This window comes from Electrophorus electricus, chromosome 4 (genome assembly GCF_041902795.1).
Source record: "Electrophorus electricus isolate QZ-2024a chromosome 4, ASM4190279v1, whole genome shotgun sequence".
Lineage (NCBI taxonomy): Eukaryota > Metazoa > Chordata > Actinopteri > Gymnotiformes > Gymnotidae > Electrophorus > Electrophorus electricus.
In genome coordinates, this window is record NC_137500.1 from 39,985,220 (window position 1) to 40,005,068 (window position 19,849).

General features: G+C 39.3%; 4 protein-coding genes across 5 annotated transcripts; 2 read left to right on the forward strand and 2 right to left on the reverse strand.

The window, feature by feature from the left end:
• Nucleotides 1-12: 12 nt before the first annotated feature.
• On the reverse strand, nt 13-6,322 carry zgc:152951 (uncharacterized). The gene is made up of 9 exons (XM_027009593.3): nt 5,663-6,322; nt 5,003-5,250; nt 4,515-4,629; nt 3,154-3,227; nt 2,790-2,987; nt 2,505-2,642; nt 1,590-1,679; nt 1,355-1,498; nt 13-1,194 (listed from the first exon to the last, which is right to left on the reverse strand). The coding sequence occupies exons 2-9, from the start codon at nt 5,240-5,242 to the stop codon at nt 1,066-1,068; spliced, it is 1,128 nt and encodes a 375-aa protein (XP_026865394.3). The 5' UTR covers nt 5,243-5,250; nt 5,663-6,322; the 3' UTR covers nt 13-1,065.
• Nucleotides 6,323-6,414: 92 nt separating this feature from the next.
• Nucleotides 6,415-8,628, forward strand: zgc:162944 (glutamine amidotransferase-like class 1 domain-containing protein 3, mitochondrial). The gene is made up of 4 exons (XM_027009599.3): nt 6,415-6,603; nt 6,994-7,165; nt 7,456-7,654; nt 8,300-8,628. The coding sequence occupies exons 1-4, from the start codon at nt 6,496-6,498 to the stop codon at nt 8,493-8,495; spliced, it is 675 nt and encodes a 224-aa protein (XP_026865400.2). The 5' UTR covers nt 6,415-6,495; the 3' UTR covers nt 8,496-8,628.
• Nucleotides 8,629-8,860: 232 nt separating this feature from the next.
• On the reverse strand, nt 8,861-12,481 carry acod1 (aconitate decarboxylase 1). Of its 2 annotated transcripts, XM_027009598.3 has the most exons (5): nt 12,333-12,481; nt 11,988-12,149; nt 11,767-11,856; nt 10,380-10,579; nt 8,861-10,164 (listed from the first exon to the last, which is right to left on the reverse strand). In XM_027009598.3, exons 1-5 carry the CDS (start codon nt 12,342-12,344, stop codon nt 9,195-9,197), a joined length of 1,434 nt encoding a protein of 477 aa, XP_026865399.2. In that variant the 5' UTR covers nt 12,345-12,481; the 3' UTR covers nt 8,861-9,194. The 2 variants fall into 2 exon arrangements, with proteins under 2 accessions (XP_026865399.2, XP_081569915.1); XM_081713789.1 differs by lacking the exon at nt 12,333-12,481 and having other exon boundaries at nt 11,763-11,856; nt 11,988-12,006.
• A 3,363-nt stretch (nt 12,482-15,844) lies between these two features.
• Nucleotides 15,845-17,425, forward strand: kctd12.1 (potassium channel tetramerisation domain containing 12.1). Its single transcript, XM_027009590.3, has one exon. The coding sequence runs from the start codon at nt 15,894-15,896 to the stop codon at nt 16,752-16,754; it is 861 nt and encodes a 286-aa protein (XP_026865391.2). The 5' UTR covers nt 15,845-15,893; the 3' UTR covers nt 16,755-17,425.
• The last annotated feature ends 2,424 nt before the right edge of the window (nt 17,426-19,849 follow it).

The following is a 19,849-nucleotide window of genomic DNA, read 5'->3' on the forward strand; positions in this document are numbered from 1 at the left end:
AATGGACAGAGCAGATTTTGCACGCATGCTTTATTTTTAGATTTTGCAAACTCATTTATTCATGACACAATATTGCTCAAGAATAATATAAATTGGGTTCATGCAGTAGAATAAGTGCAATACTAGTTTATGAAAGAGTTCACCTGCTATCACTGCCCCCATTTACTGCACCAAATAAATGTTATGCATTGTTTTTTTAAGTCCATAAAATGCTTACAGTGCAGAGTGAATTACCTTATTTTCCTGAACTTAGTATAATGTGGTCCATGGGTGACTAGAATGTGGCACTGGCTGAACCAGAGTCAATATGCTACTATCTACCTTGTGCTCTCATTCCAGCCTTTTGCATAATACATGCAACACGTCTCTCGATACATGCTTTTTAACAGCGAAGATTATGAAATCATGACTTCCATCAGTAGTATCTAGTCAGCTAGCAAGCCATTAGGACAGATAATATACTATGATGCTATGTAAACTGTGTTGTTGACATTGTAAATATAGAACCGTTTGGATCACCTGTGAGTATGGGTAGCTAAATGAGTCTAGTCATAATGACTCCAGTAGACATCAGTGTCTTCCAGGAGGTAAAAATATGGTTTGCATAGCAATATTTAAATATGCATGAATTTTTAAATAAATAAAAATAAAATGTGATAATGTACAGAAATAGATTAAATTCTCTGCCCAAATACTGTTGCAATCACTCCGTGACAATTAAATATAATATTTTATAATAGAAGTGCAAAACCCAGTATCATTACTAGGAAAACTGCTGGTAGAAAAAACATCTGAAAATACTATTGGCTAAGATCACAAATTCAACTTGCCCTTTCAAGTGTGGAATAACTATTTATAGGAATCTATATGCATAGTTATCTCCTTGGAAAGAATGTCATTTTGTGTTTATTAGTTTTTACTCTAGGATTAACAGCAAAACTGGCTGCAGTTTTATTAGAGAACATCACTGCTCTGATCTGTTTGCTAAAGGAAATGTTAACCTACCAGAGACTGTGCAGTCCAGGTCAAAGCCCTAAAATGTTTAAGTGACGGTTGGACCTTTGTTTAGTCTGTGCTGTTTGTGGACCAGTCATAAAGCAAGTAGCTCACTTTGACGTTTCCTGCAGATAGAAGGATTTTGAGTCGTGACTTCTTCTCTGACTCCCCCATGTGGTCTACAACCCAGTTCAGCAGCTGTGAGAGAGAACATCATTAAAACACGCACCTATAGAGTACTTACAGATCAGAAATGCATCAACAGATCTAATAATGGAAGGCTATGGAGTTTCAATTAAAAAGAAAATTTTATAAAAGTGAGGGAAGAACACTGACTCGGGTGTTTGAGCCAGGTTACCTTTTCATCCGCACCACCGAAGTCCACCTTGTACCACTTAAAGATTTGGCTCAGCTTCACTTCTCTTTTCACATAGTCCACCACACAGCCCTCACTGCTCTCCAGAAAAGCCTCCGCAGCACTGTGAAGCTGACCTTTGATGTCCTGCTGAGAGACGTCTGTGCTCAAATATCCAAAATCCCAGAGTCTGTGCAGTAAATGATGAACCAAGCTCAAAAACAAGCGTGCGGTTCACCTGTGGACTGTAGACTTTAATTGGAGGGCAGCCCTTCACACCATGGTTCAGTGCAAAGTGAATCAAAGGCTCCACTTCAGGAAGGGCAACCTAATGAGGTGTCAGAAAACACAGGGCTAGTTCACGTGGGCACCACTGCCTCTCCAAAAAGGTACAAATTTCATTCATTATTTACACCTTTTGTGAAAAGTAAAGGTCACTGCAGAGTTCTCTGGGAACATTCTTCTGTGTGTATGGCTTCAGTGCATTTTAACCAACACATATTATAATTCATAAGCTTGTACTTTGAACACTTGATACTCAGTTCTGGCCCTTGAAAATAAACCCCCTCTTGGTTTTTAGAACTACTGAGCAATAAATTCAACTACCGAGCATCACACCTTACTCACTGTGCGAGAGTGGAAAAGTCTGCATGAAACAGTCCTCAAGGGACAATGAAGCTTTGTCTTAAATCATCATCACATTAACTCCCTGTTAGCTAATTTATGTAAGATTTAAAAAAGCATATTGTGCTGCTTCTCACCACTGAGGCATGACATCCAAAGAGATAACAACATAAGAAAAGATCATAATGAATGCAAAACCAGAAGAGCAGTATCAGCTAATTGGCACACAATGCAGAATCCATTCATGCAGAATCTGTTAGTCTACAATAGTGTTGAATATGAAATATTTATCAAACAAGACATTGCTCATGAAGAAGTGGTTACTGATAAACATAGGACAACGAAGTAAGGCTGGCAGACATTTTGAGAAATTGACTGTATAGGCATTAGTGCTATAAAGACTTTTCTTGCTTTTTCCAAGTACAGAATTGTGACCGTTCCCATAAACAAATCTATAGTTGGGTTCTAAGTATATGCGACAATAAGATTACAGTGTAAGCAGTATAAAGCAGATTTATATGGACGTCACCTGCAGTCGAGGGTCATTATTTGAGAAGGGCTTCAGAAGCTGCGTCACCCCTTTCCTGTTACCTCGCAACACACCATTCTCGATATCCTGTAGTGTGAACACCTCTCCTCCAATCAGGTAGCTCACATAGTTGAAAAACTGGAACATGAGTGCAATTTTATTTATTTAACTCCTATTTCCTGTTCACAGGTATAAGCCTTCAAGTAAGAACTGCAGCTCAACTTAAACAAAGCCAACCTCTGAGAAAAGATTTTCACACGTGTCCATTTGGGTGTCTTGACTTACCCGGTACCTCTGCCACATGGTCTTAGGGAAGCTGAGACGCAAGTTCCCATGGATCACCAGGGCATTGTAGACATTGATGAAGAAGGCCAGCTTCTCCTCTCGGCTCAGAGATAGCAGCTTTGCCTGCTGCAGCTGCAGAGTCCACTCACAATAACGCTCGAGCCATGGACTCTTAGACATGGCTCTATAATCCACTGACTGCACCGAGGGGGAAGGAGAAAAGACAACGATCTCATATGTGTATCACGCAGAGAAATCATCCACCCCCGATCCACCAAACCCACTTGAACAAAGTCTGTGTGACAGTGAGCTCGTCTGTTTGCTCTGTCGAGGTCTGGCCTTAATGTACTGGGTAAGACAGTACCTTGCCATCAGTAGAAAGGTGGTGAGAGTACAGTTTCAGGATCAGATTCCGCAGGGCCTCAGATACTTCAAAAGCTGTGTGGGCCAACATCAATGAACATCACAATCATGTAAATCACTAATAAATACCCCGTGTTCTGTCCAACTTATCTTACATCACTTTCTGAATACAGTCAATTACAATAAATACCAAAAAGTGCACCCAATGTATTGAATTCAATAGTAGGAATACATTTGAATTACTGCATCTGGCCTTAATACCTTGATTTACTGGCCATTACTGAAAACAGTGCATGATGTTGTACACCCAGAGAACGCAACAATATAAATGCCAATCTTAAAAGTGTCTACTCACATGCAGATTGCAAACACATGCAGGCTGAGAGGACCACATGCAGTGAAATGGAGAGGGTGTGAAGGGCGTATAGAGCAATCCAAACAATAAACTTAAACTTAATAAGACTGTGGAAAAAAGCATAAAAGCATGCATGTCAGACAACTTCCTCCAGGGTAAAACAGAGCCCCTACTTCTGGGTCCTAAAGCTGCTAGAGACAAATGGTCTGAATTAATGGTAAATGTTGCAAGCCTATCAGCTGCACCTGGTACAGCTGTGAAAAACCTTAGTGTCACAATTAACCCTGAGGCAACCTCTAGAATCCTTCAGACAACCTCTAGAAAGTTAAAACTTGGTCACACCTAGATAATGATCTTAAGCATTCCAAAGCTGTGACAAAATATCTTAAAAGTTAAAGTGAAAGTACAGCAGTGGAAATCACAAAGCCTTGACCTAAATCTCACAGAAAATTTGGACTGAACTGGAAAGGGATGTGAGAAAAGCAACCCACAAAATTGACTGAGAAACACCAGCTCTATCAGGAAGAAAGGGAAAAGATCCAGACAAAGTAGTGTGCGAAGCTTGCAAGATTAGTTATTAAAGATATTCAAAACACCACCAGCAACATTAACAAAGTGTATGCAAAAAAAATTGGTGCATTTGTTTGATTTAGTAAGTAAAACTTGAAATAAATCTCTTAGCTATTGTTTTGAAACTATCATGTATTGAAATAAAGTAGGATACATATTCAAATGGACAGGAAATGTATGGTAGCAGAAAATTGGTGGAGTTGTGAAAATGTATCTATAGATGACAGATACACAGTGGTTTTCTTGCTCTTGACATCACACTACGAGAATGACCATAGACAGCATACTTGGAAACCCAACATGTGATATACAATAGAAAGAGTAATATACAAAAACTCTTGCCAAGAGTTAGTTGCACTGCATTTCCTAATTCAGTCTACTACAAAATAATTGCTACTTCAAACAGGCAACATGCAGTTTATGTACAACATACAAACCTCCTCCATCCCTCTCTTCAGTCTCAGGGCTGGTTCCTGCAGGTAACGGGTAGGGATTTGACGGCACAGGCTCCTCCCTCACCATATGTACCAGCCGTTCAAGTGCTTCAGGGGACTAAGAACACATTTTATATTTACATCTATGGCATTTATCTGATGCTTTTTATCCAAAGCAACTTACAATTATGACTGAGTGCAACTTGAGTAATTGAGGGATAAGGGTCTTGTTCAGGCGCCCAACAGTGGCAACTTGGCAGTGGTGGGACTTGAACCAGCAACCTTCCAAATACAAGTCAAGTACCTTCACCACTGACACATCACTGTAAATTACCGAACAATTTACAATGCTATGTTTGAAACAGTTTTTACACAATTTCACTTACATTAGAGTGGCCCCTTAACTATGTAAATGCATGTAATTTGGTTTGGAAAAAAGTTTATAGGAAATATTCCGAACATGATGAAGATTATCTGTACATGTCACTTGCCAGGTTCTGAAGGTGTTCATTTCTTCCCACGTAGACGTTGTTAAAAAATATATGTGGTACAGTGCTGCTACCGGTCAGCTCCTTTAGTCGGGCCCTGAGAGCGGTATCATGAGCGACATTTATGTCCCACACTGGCAAACCCAAAGACCCAAGTGTAGATTTGGCCTGCAGGCAGTGGGGGCATCCTGGCATGGAGTACACAATCACTCTTCCCGCTATGCGGCTCTCAGACGCAGCCATCAAAATACCTGCGAAATGAAGAGAAACGACACTAGTTACAAGTACCAGAGCGTCATTCACCTCCCCACACGCAAAGTGGTCGGATACGTTTTCCACAGGATCAGAGGTCGGATCATTCATAATTAAAGTTACAGTTTAACGAATTGAAACACCTCCTAATAAAAAGCATAACGATGCTGGAGATGATCTCTTCAGGCTCAAACTGATAAGCCAGACGAGCTGATCGCTGACTCGTCTGCTTCATAATACAGCTAATGAACCGCAAAACCTTCGCTGAAAGCCTTTGCCCCAGGGCAACATTAATTACCATTTAACCACGTTTTCACAACTGAGTGGCGGCTGGCATACCTCCACCAAGCAAAAGGAGACACTCTAAATGCTTGAAATAAATGGTGTAAATCGACGGGTGGTTGTACATACCTGTCAGTCTAGGAGTTGCTTTGAATATACTCTCTCCATCACGGCGGAGTTGACCTACCAGGTGTAACAAGCGACACGTCGCAGGCTGAAATACAAAGCAGGACACTTCAGCTTATCTACAGCCTTCGGGCCTACGTCCGAATCCTAAAAAAATATTTTTAAACCTATTTCTATTTATTTATCTATATTGTTTTTCTATAAATCAAACGTCTCTTCTGTTGTTGAGGTCGCCTTTCCTCAAAGACGGCAAATGTATGTCAACCAATTCAATCCTCTTACACCCTAGCTCACTTTCCCTTGACACCTTCACTTGGGAAAATCCATACTGCGGACGTATAAGTCGACGAGTGGTATTAGCACCTTTCAAACGTCAGGTTACTTAAATTTTTCAGTATCTATTCAACAACAGATAAAATAGAGCATTCCTCATCTAAGCATTAATTGCCTTTTAAGTGGGACCTGCCAAGTAAAAGGTAACGGAAACTTTGAATAAACATTAAAAATCGAGAAGCTGACACTATGCTCTTAAAATATTCAAAGGTCTCTAAATAAGAGTATTAGCGCGATCGTTGTGCAGATACTGTAGATAATATTGCCCAATCTCGATGCTGTATTAGTGACTCCGCTGGTCCATTTCTCGGACGCGTCCTCCGTTACTTACGGAAGCCATCACCTTTCAAATTAAGAGTCCCTTGGCAAGCGCTTTTAACGATGTATATTCTCCACCGTAACAACTGGGGGTGCTAGTGAGTCTCCGCATTGTTTTAACTTTACGGCTGTAGCTAGGTGTTGTACGCAGTATATTAAGTGTGTCATTGCTAGCACTGTACAAAATGAGTAAGCGCGTGGCTGTTGTTTTAGCAGGCTGCGGTGTTTTGGACGGTAGTGAGATCCACGAGGTTTCTGCAACGCTGGTTCATTTAAGTCGTCAAGGAGCGAGTGTAGGTCAAGTTCTTTCCTTTAGGTGAACGCACTAAGATAGCTAGCTTAGCTTCGTCGTAATGTTTTTAAAGGTTTCTTGCATTTTGCAACTCTACATTTGGTCCTGTATGTTAAGCATTAATTTGACAATTCTAAAAAGCTATCCAGCGTTGTAGCTAGTTAGCTACGACGAACTTGTATTTCATGCTGACATTTACCGGTGCGAGCACAGACTGTTATGGAACTTAATACTCGTACGCTGAAGCGGTTTAATTTGCCTACACTACTTCTGAATTGGCTTTGTGTCGTTTCTCTTTCACGTGTTGCCTTATTTCTTCAAACCTTTTGTGCCAAAAAGTAAATGTAGAATAAATTGCGCACTATCCCTGCATTTGTCTAATTTTTCGCAGGTCAAAATATTTGCGCCCAATATCGATCAGATGCACGTGGTAGATCACGTGAAAGGCGCTCCCACAGAGGACAGGAGGAACGTGCTTGTGGAAAGCGCTCGGCTCGCCCGAGGCGACATCCAAGACTTATCCGAGCTCAGTGTACAAGATCTCGATGCTTTGATCTTTCCAGGTCAGAACTTCGTGCGCTCATCTTTTTTGCAACTCCTCTCATCGTTTTTTCTTAACCTTTTTATGGTCCCCTCTTCTCTTATTTAATAGCCACATTCACAGTATGTCTTTACTAATGCTCTATTATTCTGCTTATTGTTTGGTAGCGCAAAGATCTCAGATCCCGGTGGACCATGAGTCTGCATTCCTAGAAATGCTACAACCCCCTTTTCTTTAACAGCTGCAGTGGCAGGCCTACCAGTGATGAATCCAGAACCTCGCACATTTGTCTTTTCATTTGTTGCCTGGTAGGTGGCTTTGGAGTTGCTAAGAACCTGTGTACCTGGGCAGTACAAGGCAAAGACTGCTTGGTCAATGAGCAGGTGAAAGCAGTGCTACAGGCCTTCCACAGTGAGGAGAAGCCCATTGGCCTGTGTTGTATCTCCCCAGTGCTGGCAGCTAAGATTTTCCCTGGCTGTGAAGTAACAGTTGGCCATGACAAGGATGAGAGGTACGTCCAAATATCCTAATAGCACATGAGATTAAGTGTAGTGTGCTATTTTAGCGTTTGATAATCTTCAAATGTTTTTGGTGTAATTTACTACACATTTAACACATTCAACATATAAATACAAAGCTGAAGACGACGCAGGTTTCATTCAATCATGCAAAAACAATCTCACAATGTATCTGTTAAATGTCCAATGTGTTTATTATATAAGACTTTTGTGGTTGCAGATACATGCGTAGCTTAGGAGTTTAGGTGTAAATTGCACATGCATTTGTACTCCAGCTATTATTTTACAGTCATCAAAATGTACTTTTTCTATGAATTTACAGGATATATAATAAATTAAATTTAGTTGATTTATATATAAATGCACTTTTATTCACTACAATGTTTACTACTCATGTTTTGTTTACATTTTCTATTAGTTTTACAAAGAAATGTTATTTTAATTTTAGTGAGGTTGTGATAGAATTATCATGCTAAATTGGAAGTATGTTTACACCAAGAAAGTGCTGTGATAGTCTGATATTTCTTTGTAAATAGTATGTAGAAAACATTCAACGTCTCACTAAGAAGGAAGGAGAAAATGCATAACATTAATGAGAGTGCTGTATTGAGTGTGTTGATGTGTTTTCTTGTATTCAGGTGTCCCGATGTCCCAGACACTGCCAAGGCCATCACCGAGTTGGGCTGTAAGCACATCTGCAAGAATGTCAGTGAAGCCCATGTGGATGAGAAAAATAAGATTGTAACTACATGTGCCTTCATGTGCAAGGCACCTCTCCATGAGATATTTGATGGAATTGGGGTAATGGTTCAGGAAACTCTCAAATTAGCCTGAATGAACTCTAGCACAATAAACCTCTCAAGGGCAGACATATTTCTACTTCAAAATGTAAAAAAAACAACAACAACTAAATGGCCAGCTTGTGTTAAATAAATGCTTCACTTGAGTCGCACGTTATTCAAGTCTAGTCAGTGGTCATCGTGTCGTTTCTTCTATCCATAGTCACACACCCAATCAGTGGAAATTCCTCTCATTTCCATTTTCAAGACATTAGTTAAAAACCAAGTGTTATGACAGACAAGTGATGAAATCCTGTGAATCTGAGGAAACCTAGTATTGCCAAAAGTGGGATATTCAATTGTACTTATTTTTGCAGTAGACAGTTCTTCACAAGATCAATGGCCACAAATTAAATACCATTGAAGTTTTAAAGTAATACAAGTTTTATTTAAATCTAACAAAGTCTTGATTTCTGTACCCAAATAGCTTACATGTATGATATTTAAATTATAAAACAATTGAGTTTTAATGTTTATTACCATCAATAACCAGTATGTGTCAGAATATCTACATATTTATAGCATTATGCAGTCAGCAGTGGAGTCTAATTTTAAATTGGATTATTCATAACAACTCGAGAAAGTCAGTCTATTATCTACTTAAACAGGTATAGAATAATTTATCAAAGTGAAAATACAGTCAGGACTTAGCATGAGACAGATAATATTTTTTTTTGAAACATTGCAGTGATACTCAAACTGAGGCAGTATAGAAGTACTTCTCTTTGTGTGGTGTGTGTTTGTGAAATTGCATGTATGACCCGAGCACAGAACAGTCAGGGATTGTCTCCAGGCTGTCGATGATTTGGACAATCCCATCTGCAGCATCAGAAGTGAGCACACTTGATGCATTAGCCTTAAACTTCTTCTCCAAGTCCTCGCGAGTCAGCGGTTTTCGCCAGTGACCGTAAAAGGTGTTGCAGCGAGCTGTGTGTGTCCTTCCCTGAGCTGTCTCTACCAGAACTTCACAGTACATCTTATCAAAGCTGGCCTGGTTGTCTTTAGGGTGTTCCAGATGGACTTTAAGGAGCAGCTCTTTCAGAGCTTTCCTGCCCATGAGATTATTGCTGAATGACTCCACAGTGACTGCACCATCTAGCAGTGCACTGCAGCAATTGAACTGGAAAGAGTGTCTAGCTTGGTGCTCTGTGTCTGGAATAGGCCGGTCTATATACCTGGATAACGGGACTCTCACCGTTATCCTCTTGATTTGACTAAGATCTGCATTTGGGTCTTGGTCCAGGATTTTGGTTCTGACCTTTACTGCTGCATCAGCTACCCAGTGCATGGCGAGATGGGCAGGAAAACGTTTAAACGCGATATCTTGATCTTCTAGCACCCATCTGTAGGGGGCAGTTGGGGAAACCTCAGCCAGATGATGCGGAACATAATCCTCATAGAAGATTCTAAAGCCGGACTCCAGGTCCAGAATCTGCTTGTTGCCCTCTAGACCCAGCAGGGCCAGCTGAGAGGCTTCCAAGCCCCTCCTCCCAGCATTTGCCAAGTGCAGGGGCTTGGTCTGAGTGGCAGTGTTTGCCATAGGAGCCCCAGCAGATGAACATGCAATAGCCAGGGCTGCCATACTCTGAGTAGGGGACAGGCCAAGAAGCTTAGCTGTGGCAGCTGCACTGCCCATAACCCCAACAACTGTAGGTGGATGAAATCTGAGAAAGAAACACAAGGTTCAAAATGGTTGTGTGACCCTTACAAAAAATTTTTTTAAATTGTTGAAAATTTTTTTTTTTAGATTTGATGCTCAAATATAATAAGGAAGAAAGAAGAATGCCTTATTCACCATATATCTGTATGCTAAAACCAGAGGACCTTTTGCACTCTCCTAACTATCTACAGTACAGTAGGAAACATAAGGCAGGTGTACCTCCTGGGGATGTTATGTGCTTCTTTTGAAAATCTCATGAGTCTTCCCTGAACTTCAAGTCCCACATTGAAGGCCAGAAGCAGTTCCAAGCCTGAAGGTTTTGAGGGCAGAGACTCAGCTAGAGCCAGAAGAGCAGGCAGCAATGCTCCAGAAGGATGAGTGGCTGGATGCCAGGTGTCATCAAAATCCATGGCATGCACCTGAATTCAGGATTGACAAGTTACAGTGAAGCACTGTATATTTAAGGGATTTTTCATTTTAAGTGTTTAACAAATGAAGTCATGTTACTGCTTTGGCAAATCATTTTGCTTCTTTAAAGAAACAAATGCTTATGACTACTTAAGATTAGTGAAAAAAATAGGTCTAGAAATAGGTTGATTAATTTTATAATAAATTTGGGGCAAAGAAAGATTGGATACATTCAAGATGTTAGCAAGTTTTTCATAGTTTCTTTTCAGAGAATTATTTTGACAATAGACACAAAGAACAATGGGGACAATTTCTTAATATGTTTTTAATAGTAATATGGGGTTTAAATGTCAAATTAATAAGATTGCTAAAACTGCCTTTTGATCTGAGGAATATAGCATGAGTAATACCATACCTTTGATCACAAGACGCCAAGAAACTAACTCATGCATTTGTCTTTTTTGCTTATTTTACTGCAGTGCACTTCTTATAGGGCTTCTTAAAACTGCAGTAAATAAACTCCAACTGGCAAGAATATTAACATGTACCAGAGAATATTATATTAGACAAATTTTAGCATCACTACACCAGTTGCATGTTTCTTTTAGAACTGATTATAAAATGTTATTACTAGTTTTTAAATCTTTAAATGGTTTAGTACCATAATATATATCTGAATGCCTAACTGAATAGGTTCCCATTCATGAGTTTAGATCATCTACTGGTAGCCTCCCTCATATGAAATTTAAAACAAGCAGAGAAACAGACTTTTTATGCCCCAAAGATTTGGAACATACAAACATAGACATTCGTCAGGCTCCCTCTCTCACAAAAAGGTTCAAACACTTATTTACTTTTAATTAGGTTTACTGTTAGCTTTTTACTTAGCTTTTTATTGACTTTTTATGTCTCTTATTTATTTCTTTTAATCTGTATTATACTGCTTTTGCTAATCATTATTTTAAAATGATATACTGACAATTTTTCTATTATTTTTATAAATGTTTGCTTATCTGTTTTGTTTTTGTGTATGTACAACATTGAGTTGCATTTTAATGTGTGAAATGTTTTATATAAATAAAGTGTATTATTATTGTTATTATTGTTGTTATTATTATTTATATTTTATAAATGTAATATATATTATACATTTTTAATATAATTTCAATTTTGGACAATTATCTTTGTATTAACCTACTGCTGCCCCATTCACAAATGTAGCATAATGAGGTGGAAGAGATGATTCTGGTCTGCCCCACACACTGCTGATCTCCTTGGCTTGATATCTCTAGTAAAAAGAAAATAAACAATCTCTCAAGAATAAAAAAAAAAAAGATACAAACACAGTTTACCTTTGGGTTAAAACTGTAATTTTGTTAAAGCATTTATACTCTGAAATGTGGCATTCCAGATGTTTACCTTGCTGTACTCTAAAGCCACATGAAAGACTGGAGTCGTGGTTCCAAGCAGTCCAACCCCAAGCGTGTCTAATAACATTCTCTTACTCCTCTGGACAACTCCATCTGTCAGGTGGGCTGCATTCAAAGATGATATAGCTGCCCCAAAGCTTTCTGTAACACTCTAACAGATAATCAAGGATACATATTTTAATCTAAGAGAATATAACAAAATTAAGTAAAAACAAACAGAAAACAAAGTAAATATTAATCACTTCACAATATATAAGAATTGTTGCCTGCCTATCTTTAAATATAAAAAAGGTCATTCTAAAGTTGTCACTTGGCTGAAAATAAGTGGAAATACCTTTCGTAGCATTCTGGGAGGTTAGGATGAGACTTTGAGGTCTGAAAAGGAACCTGCTTTCCTTATATAGATGTGCTCCTGTAAGAACTGGCACATCAACTTTCCAGGGTTAACAAACCACTCAAAAAAGAGAAACAACTCAATGGAAAAGTTCATGGTTTCACAATCTCACAGTTTAATGCAGTGACCTAAAAAGTCATAAGATATACTCTGCCTGGCCAAAAAAAAGGTCACACACTCTAATATTTCGTTGGACCGCCTTTGATTATGGCACATGTTCGCTGTGGCATCATTTCCAAAAGCTTCTGCAATGTCACAACATTTATTTCTGTCCAGAGTTGCATTAAAATTTCCCCAAGATCTTGTATTGATGATGGGAGATTTGGACCACTGCGCAAAGTCTTCCCCAGCACATCCCAAAGATTCTCAATGGGGTTCAGAGTCCAGCAATCTCCTTAGATGTTTTCTCTGCTTGATGCATGCCAATAATTTGACCCTTCTGAAACAGATTAACATATTTTCCATGACCACAGGATGTCTTTTGACATGGTTGTTTAACAAATGAGAAGCTACTCACTGCATCAGTTAGGGTTAAATAACTTGTTGCCAGCTGAAACAATCACCCATGCAGTAATTATCCAAGGGGAGCCTCTTACCTATTTGCTAGTTAAATCCAGGTGGGGACCTTTTTTTTTTTTGGCCAGGCAGTGTATATACAACATATACATCATATATATTCATTCATCACAGTCACAAACAAACCCCTCCTCATGAATATAAACATTAATATAGTATTAATTAGAATAACATATACCAGTGTATAACAGCATATAGCATATGTCAATGTTAATTTGATATAAATATTTTATGTAAATTATCTTGGAAACAACAACCTGTTACAATAACCATATCGTCATATGCCATCTTCTGTGCTATGCAATGAGTAATATATACTGTCTGCCTTATGAGAATAGGGTTTGGTGTTTTTGCTGATGAGATAGGGAAATGAAACTGGACACATCACATGTAGACACTCCGAGGTTTAGTATAGACCTGTAGAATGCAAATTCTTTTCTTGCCATTGTTCCTCATTTTGGCAGGAAACAAACCAAATGACTGAAGTGGATGGAGCTTACGCTGGTTACAAAACCTCTAAAGATTAAATGAAAACGAAATCAGTCAAACTCCTGGGTACTTTCATTGATTCCCATAGTGCATGTTTTGTTTAATCAATAGCTTTATTCGTTTGCTTTTAAGATTCTGTTAAAACAAAAAAGAATTATCTGTGCACATAATTAGGGCTCTCAAACAAGCATTTTTCAGTTATGTGATTAATCACTATTAATTACAAAATTATTCACGTTAAAATTAATTAAATCGCTTGCCACATAATCACCCAATCTAATCTCGTTGAACTGCTCCAATAGTGAAACAGTTCTTGGATAGCTTCAGTTCTCTGTGTGCTCTCTTTTTCCAAACTGTGTTCTTTTGTCTGTGGACCTGCTAGAAGTGGGCTGGACAGGGAATGGGGTCCTGGGGGTGATACGGTCCCAAGATGCCTTGAGGCACCAACAATGTGTGTCAGCCCACCCTTGTCTGAACCCAGTAGACTACATCCAACATGCAAAACAAAACAGAGCAAGGCCTCATCGGACTGTCCATCAGCTCCTGCTGTGGGTCGAGGAGCCAGGCTTAAGTTACAATCTGGAAAAGGCTCCCCAGTATTGGGTTTCAAACCACAGCTTCTGAAATCAGTCAGGTGCTTTCAGGAGGTGTTATGCACCATGCCCCAGTCGCTGCTATGGTGCTGGCTGATGTGGGGACACTTCAGTATCATGCTGAGGACCAGGCATGCCAGGGCATGCAGTTCTCTTTCAAAGGCACTCATGAACCTTGTCATTTATAGACTCCCGAACGATGGAGCAGCAGACCAACATCTCCCCAGGGGAAATGCACTTTTAGTCTCAGGTTAAGCTATACTGCCTGGCCTGATATTGGGATGTGAGAATGGACAGCTGGGTGGTAAGTATGTGGTTTTAGGGCTGCACCAGCCAGTGGATCAGAGTAGTGTGTGTCTCACACCCAGGCAGCAGAGTGTGCACCTGCTGTAGCCACAGTAGCCACACCGGTCTGATCTGGCACTGCATAGTGCTCATCCCACTTTGTGATTTAGGCCATGGTAACAGCTTGGTTAGCAGCATCAGTGATAGGGGCTGGGCCCAGAAAATTAATTCTCATCCCCCAGGAGACTCAGCAATTCCTAGTAGTGAAAGGCATCATAAGCAGCTCTGAACATGACCACACCCAGCCCTGGAGCAAAGCTGCCATAAAGTCTTGGGCCTTTATATCAATTGGCCAGGAACTGCTCTCTCCATCCCCCTTCCAGTGCCAATTCCAGATTCCATCACTTCCTGCCAGGCCACCCTACTGGGAGCAGTAGGGAATCATATTCCAAAGGATCTAAAAGTAATACCTCTGTCTCTAGCCATCTCAACCACAGGTGCTTAGACTCTTTAAAGTCCAGTAGCCAGGTGAGTATGGTATGGTCAGTGCAGAACTCTATGGCATACAGGTTACAATAAAAAGCCAACCACCCCAGAAGCAGTTTGTGGATAACACATTAGCTTCACTTGGGCTAACTTAAGAGGCATTTATAAGTAACTCTCTCCTCACTCTCTGTCGTCACATTCTGGGTGTCACTGGAACACAGTCACTGCTGAAAAGAAATGATCCAGTACGGTCATTCACAGACGGTTTAAATGAACAAGGTGACGTGGCATTTTGAATGTTCCCTTCTTCCTCCTCCCTCTTATTTTTTTCCTTATTCCCCTTCTTCTTCATTTGTGCCTGTCTGTCTGTAATTACGTTAACATGCTCATGCTTTTACATGCCCATCCAAAATATTTATCTTTATAAGAATAATAATAATGTTAAAATGACAATAATCACTATTATTGTTGTTGTTGTTGTTGTTATGTAATGTGGTCATTTGCGGCACTAGTCCATACCGAAACAATTTAGATAACGTTTCAATTCAGGTGTTTCCATAGTGACTGAAGAAATCGGAAATTTCTGGTTTTTAGCACTAGATGGCAACCGTGAACAATAGTTCAATTTGTGAATAATCTGACAAATTGACAGATATTTATGCATATAATGCAAATGCACACACTAACAACACATCTTTGACCAAATTATATATGAATTTTGCTTTATATGAATATTGCTATGAATTGTGTATTTTTTCGTGGTTATCGATGGTTATTGACGTTTTTGATCCTATGTTCCAGAGCGCAGATATCTGTACTACGACGTTCCTCCAGAGAAGTGTGGAAGATTTATAAGACACATATTGTAATATGCGACATTAAAACTCGCAAACAGCTCACTTATTTGCCAGTAAAGGTTAACGCCTATGGCCCATCATTGCACACACGCGGTCTGCACTCTGCTTTCTCCTCCCACACCGCTCCACGCTGTCTATTTAAACAACCCTGCTTCGGTATCTTCACGGGCTTGTCGCGAGCGGTTCTAGTCATTCCTGAAATTAAGCGAGACGGCATGGCTTTGGCAAACCCAGAGCACGGACTATCCAATGGCACAGATTCTGTGTCCCTGTTTTCCGAAATTATTGAACTAAATGTTGGGGGGCAAGTGTATGTGACAAGACACAAAACTTTAATCGCCGTCCCGGACTCTCTTCTTTGGAGCATGTTTAGTAAGAAAACACCAAAAGAGCTGGCACGAGACAGCAAAGGGCGCTTCTTTTTGGATAGGGATGGGTTTCTGTTCCGCTATATTTTAGATTACCTTCGGGACCTTAATCTTGTGTTGCCAGATTATTTTCCAGAGAAGAACCGACTGCAGAGGGAGGCTGAGTTTTTTCAGTTGCGAGACCTGTATAAGCGCTTGAGTCCAAACATGAGTAAGGAGAACTCCATCAACGACGAGCTCCTCCACAGTGATCCGGAGGACGCGCCTCTGCAGGGCGCTACGGGTTTGGACACCTCGCGCGCGCTCTCCGCTTTTGGCACCACACAGTCGCCATCCGCAGAGAGCAAAAAATCGGGCTACATAACAGTTGGATACAGGGGTTCATATACTATTGGAAGGGATACTCAAACTGATGCCAAATTCAGACGAGTGGCAAGAATCACTGTGTGCGGGAAAACTTCTCTCGCCAAAGAAGTATTTGGAGACACTCTGAATGAGAGCAGAGACCCCGACAGGCCTCCAGAGAGGTATACGTCCCGCTACTACCTCAAGTACAATTTTCTCGAGCAGGCGTTTGACAGACTAACGGAGGTTGGCTTTCATATGGTTGCCTGTAGCTCAACTGGGACGTGTGCCTATACCAGCAATGACCCAAGCGAGGATAAAATCTGGACAAGTTACACAGAGTACGTGTTTTGTCGAGAGTGAAATATTTGTATAGGCAGTTAAATAGGCTACTGTATGCGTCACCAACAGAAACTCATTCTCTTTAAATGTGTTTTGTCTATATAATGTAAGCATCATTGTAGTCATCTTTGCTTAGGTTAAGCAAGTTAACCACGGCACTGGCTCAGGTAATAACAACAGAATTACGCTTTGCTAATAGCAAGTAACATTCTATGTACATACAGACCAGAGCCATTTTGATTAAAATATTATTATTATGGCAGGATGACTTGGAAGTTTTCTTTACACATGTAGTATCATTCATGTACATTCTTCTAGTAAAAACCCGAATAAGCCTCTGACTCGGCTGTATGTGGAAGGGGAAGCATATCTCACAAGGGGTGAGGCGGTAGCACTAGACTGGAAATAGCTACAGAAAATGATTTACAGCATCCCTGAAGTACATTAAAACCCTTTGAGCTTCAGACCTTTATCTCATGTGACTCAGACTTCTAGATCTGTTAAAGTGCATGCTTCATTCCATCATGAGTCTTAAAAAGCTGTTGTACTTTTCACCGTGACCTGTTTGAAAAATACAAATGCTGCATTCATATAATTATAAACTTTCTATTCATAATAAATTCTGTTTTATTTACATGTACAACTAGTACATGTTACTAAATGTCTTTTAATGTCTTTATGTGCCATGTGAATGAGGGAGCAAATAAAATTACTACAACAAATTTCTTGGACTAATATCTTCAATCCTTCAACCACATGCATTATGCATCTGACACTAAATGCATAAATAAACTTGAGATTGAAATGAGATTTGAGATTGAAATGAATACTGATTATATTTCATGTCTGTAATATTCATTATATATGTTCTTTCAGAAAATAGACATGACAAATCAACAAGAGCTTTTTTGAAGGATTAGAAATAATAAAAATGCGTGGTTTCAGATTCATGTGGTTGTACATATGCCAAGGAAATTACCCAAAAGCATAGAGGAAAATACATCTGAGATTCCACACAGAGATTTTCATTGACTAAGCAATGGAATATTGCCATGTATAAAAATATGGTAACTAGGTCAGTAATATGATGGTTTCTTCACATAATTAGAATTAGAAATTCTAAGGTGGCACGCTTTCGTTTTTCTAACAGAAATGCAAATGATGCAGCTGTATCCCGATTATGATGTCATTATTTCAAGTGTAAATAACAAAAGCTTCCAGCTGTGGGGATAAAAAGGTCCATCGCGTAAGGGACAAACCTTTGTGTCCTAGAGAGACCTCGTTCTCTCGTTATTCACCGCATTAAATATATATATATATATATATATTTGAAGATATCTGACAATGCTTGTCACAATGAGAATGCACGAGACATACTGGCCATTCAACAAGGCTTTTGGACTCTTTCACATAGAAAATAAATCTAATTCCTTTTGGTTATGCTAACACTTTAGAAAATGTTGACATAAATATTTGTACTAGTATCACCGACATTCCCTAAGCAATTTATAATTATTTTGAATTGAAGCTGTCTAGTAACTTATCTGTATTTGGATGTCATAAAATTAACTTTAAACTCAACTGGCTACCAAGACTTAGTAATTCTAATTAAGGTGTGAATTAAAAATCTACTTTCACACATCTCTCACATATGGGAATATCTTAACACTTTGAACATCCATTCTACAGATCTATGCATTTCTTTAGTAAGTCTGAAACAATAGCCCACTTCACTTATGTAGGGTCCAAAAAGTCTAATGTGAAACAACTGTCCACTAAACAAACTCTAACTGTAACAATATTTCCAGCAATATATCTAGAATATTAATACATCAAAAGTAATAGTATATCTAGAGTCTGGACTTGCTGAGTCAGGTTGAATCGAGTCAGGCTTACATTCAGGAATGGCAGACGGGCTGGAAACTGGAATCTCTGTTCTCAACAGCCCTTGTGTGCAATCGCTGTGTGCATTCTGCAGATCGGGAAAAAATGTAATTTCACTGCAGATGCTACTAGAACAAGGCTACTGGTGATGAAGGACTGATAGAAATCATTTACTTTAAAGGAACATTTTGTTTTTCCGGTAGTGGTCTCTGTAGCAGATGCTACAGTAACCCAAAGACATCTGACAAAAAATTGTATAATCTGAATTTTATTATAGTGATATATAGTTTGCTGTGATGGCTCATGTTGTTTATCTGTCCACAGAAAGGCCCACCTAACCTTTATCACTTCCCAGGAAACCAGGCAGTAGCTAGCCAGCTATGCTGATGGCTAACCTTGGAAATTTTGTAATGTTAATGAATTTGAGATCCCTCTCAGTAAAAAAAAGAAAAATGGTTCCATAAAACTACTTTGGTACAGTGAATCACTTCATTATCTGCAGTGCTCTTTTTTTGTTGAAACCACCTTCCCTCTCATTGTAGTTTTTGTACTTCCCTATGACATTTGTTATAGTTTCTAATTTTTGTTTTGAGGAATAAATACTGCCCATTACTCACTGTTAATTCAGTGTATCTTTAATTGACGTTGAAAGCATGGAAAATCAGGTCTTATGTTCAAATCAGAACTGTGATAAACTATAATCAGCAAAGCAAATACTTCTGCAGTTCTCAGTGGTGAAAATTTTGATAGTGCAAGTGTTCTGCATAATATTTTAGAGATCAAGTTTTTTACTAATGCAATTACCCTGCAGTCTGTTGGCTTCCAGTCCTCCCAGGTGTGACAGAGCAACACGAGACAGATACAAACCTGAGCAAAAGCAACCTCCCTGTGCTCTTTATGCATGTGTGTTTGTATGCCTCTTTGGGAATATGTATGAGTGTGGACGTGTTTGCGCTTATTATATGAATTTACATATAGTGGCTTTTTATTATCACAGCTAAACTACATTGAAAGATTCAAATGTAAATGAATCTAAATCAGTCCATCCAAGTACCACACCACTGCTGCCTTCATAACTGGCTGAAACAACATCCAACATTTAAGTAGTTTTATACTACAGGCATATGCTGATTTTTTATTATGTTATTTAAATTAGAACAAGGAGTTAGTCTCCCTATTCTATAAAGGCATTTCATGTTCATCTGTGTGTGAGAGAGACATCTCATATTGGG

Coding starts and splice junctions, on each gene's coding strand:
- zgc:152951 (XM_027009593.3), bottom strand. CDS start 5,242: ATGGCTGCGTCTGAGAGCCGCATAGCGGGAAGAGTGATTGTGTACTCC. Junction 2,988..3,153: donor ACCTTTCTACTGATGGCAAG/GTACTGTCTTAC, acceptor CCCTCGGTGCAG/TCAGTGGATTATAGAGCCAT. Junction 1,499..1,589: donor TTAAAGTCTACAGTCCACAG/GTGAACCGCACG, acceptor GTCTCTCAGCAG/GACATCAAAGGTCAGCTTCA.
- zgc:162944 (XM_027009599.3), top strand. CDS start 6,496: ATGAGTAAGCGCGTGGCTGTTGTTTTAGCAGGCTGCGGTGTTTTGGAC. Junction 6,604..6,993: donor TAAGTCGTCAAGGAGCGAGT/GTAGGTCAAGTT, acceptor AATTTTTCGCAG/GTCAAAATATTTGCGCCCAA. Junction 7,655..8,299: donor GGCCATGACAAGGATGAGAG/GTACGTCCAAAT, acceptor TCTTGTATTCAG/GTGTCCCGATGTCCCAGACA.
- acod1 (XM_027009598.3), bottom strand. Junction 10,580..11,766: donor CATTTGTGAATGGGGCAGCA/GTAGGTTAATAC, acceptor TCCTGAATTCAG/GTGCATGCCATGGATTTTGA. Junction 10,165..10,379: donor GCACATAACATCCCCAGGAG/GTACACCTGCCT, acceptor TTTCTTTCTCAG/ATTTCATCCACCTACAGTTG.
- kctd12.1 (XM_027009590.3), top strand. CDS start 15,894: ATGGCTTTGGCAAACCCAGAGCACGGACTATCCAATGGCACAGATTCT.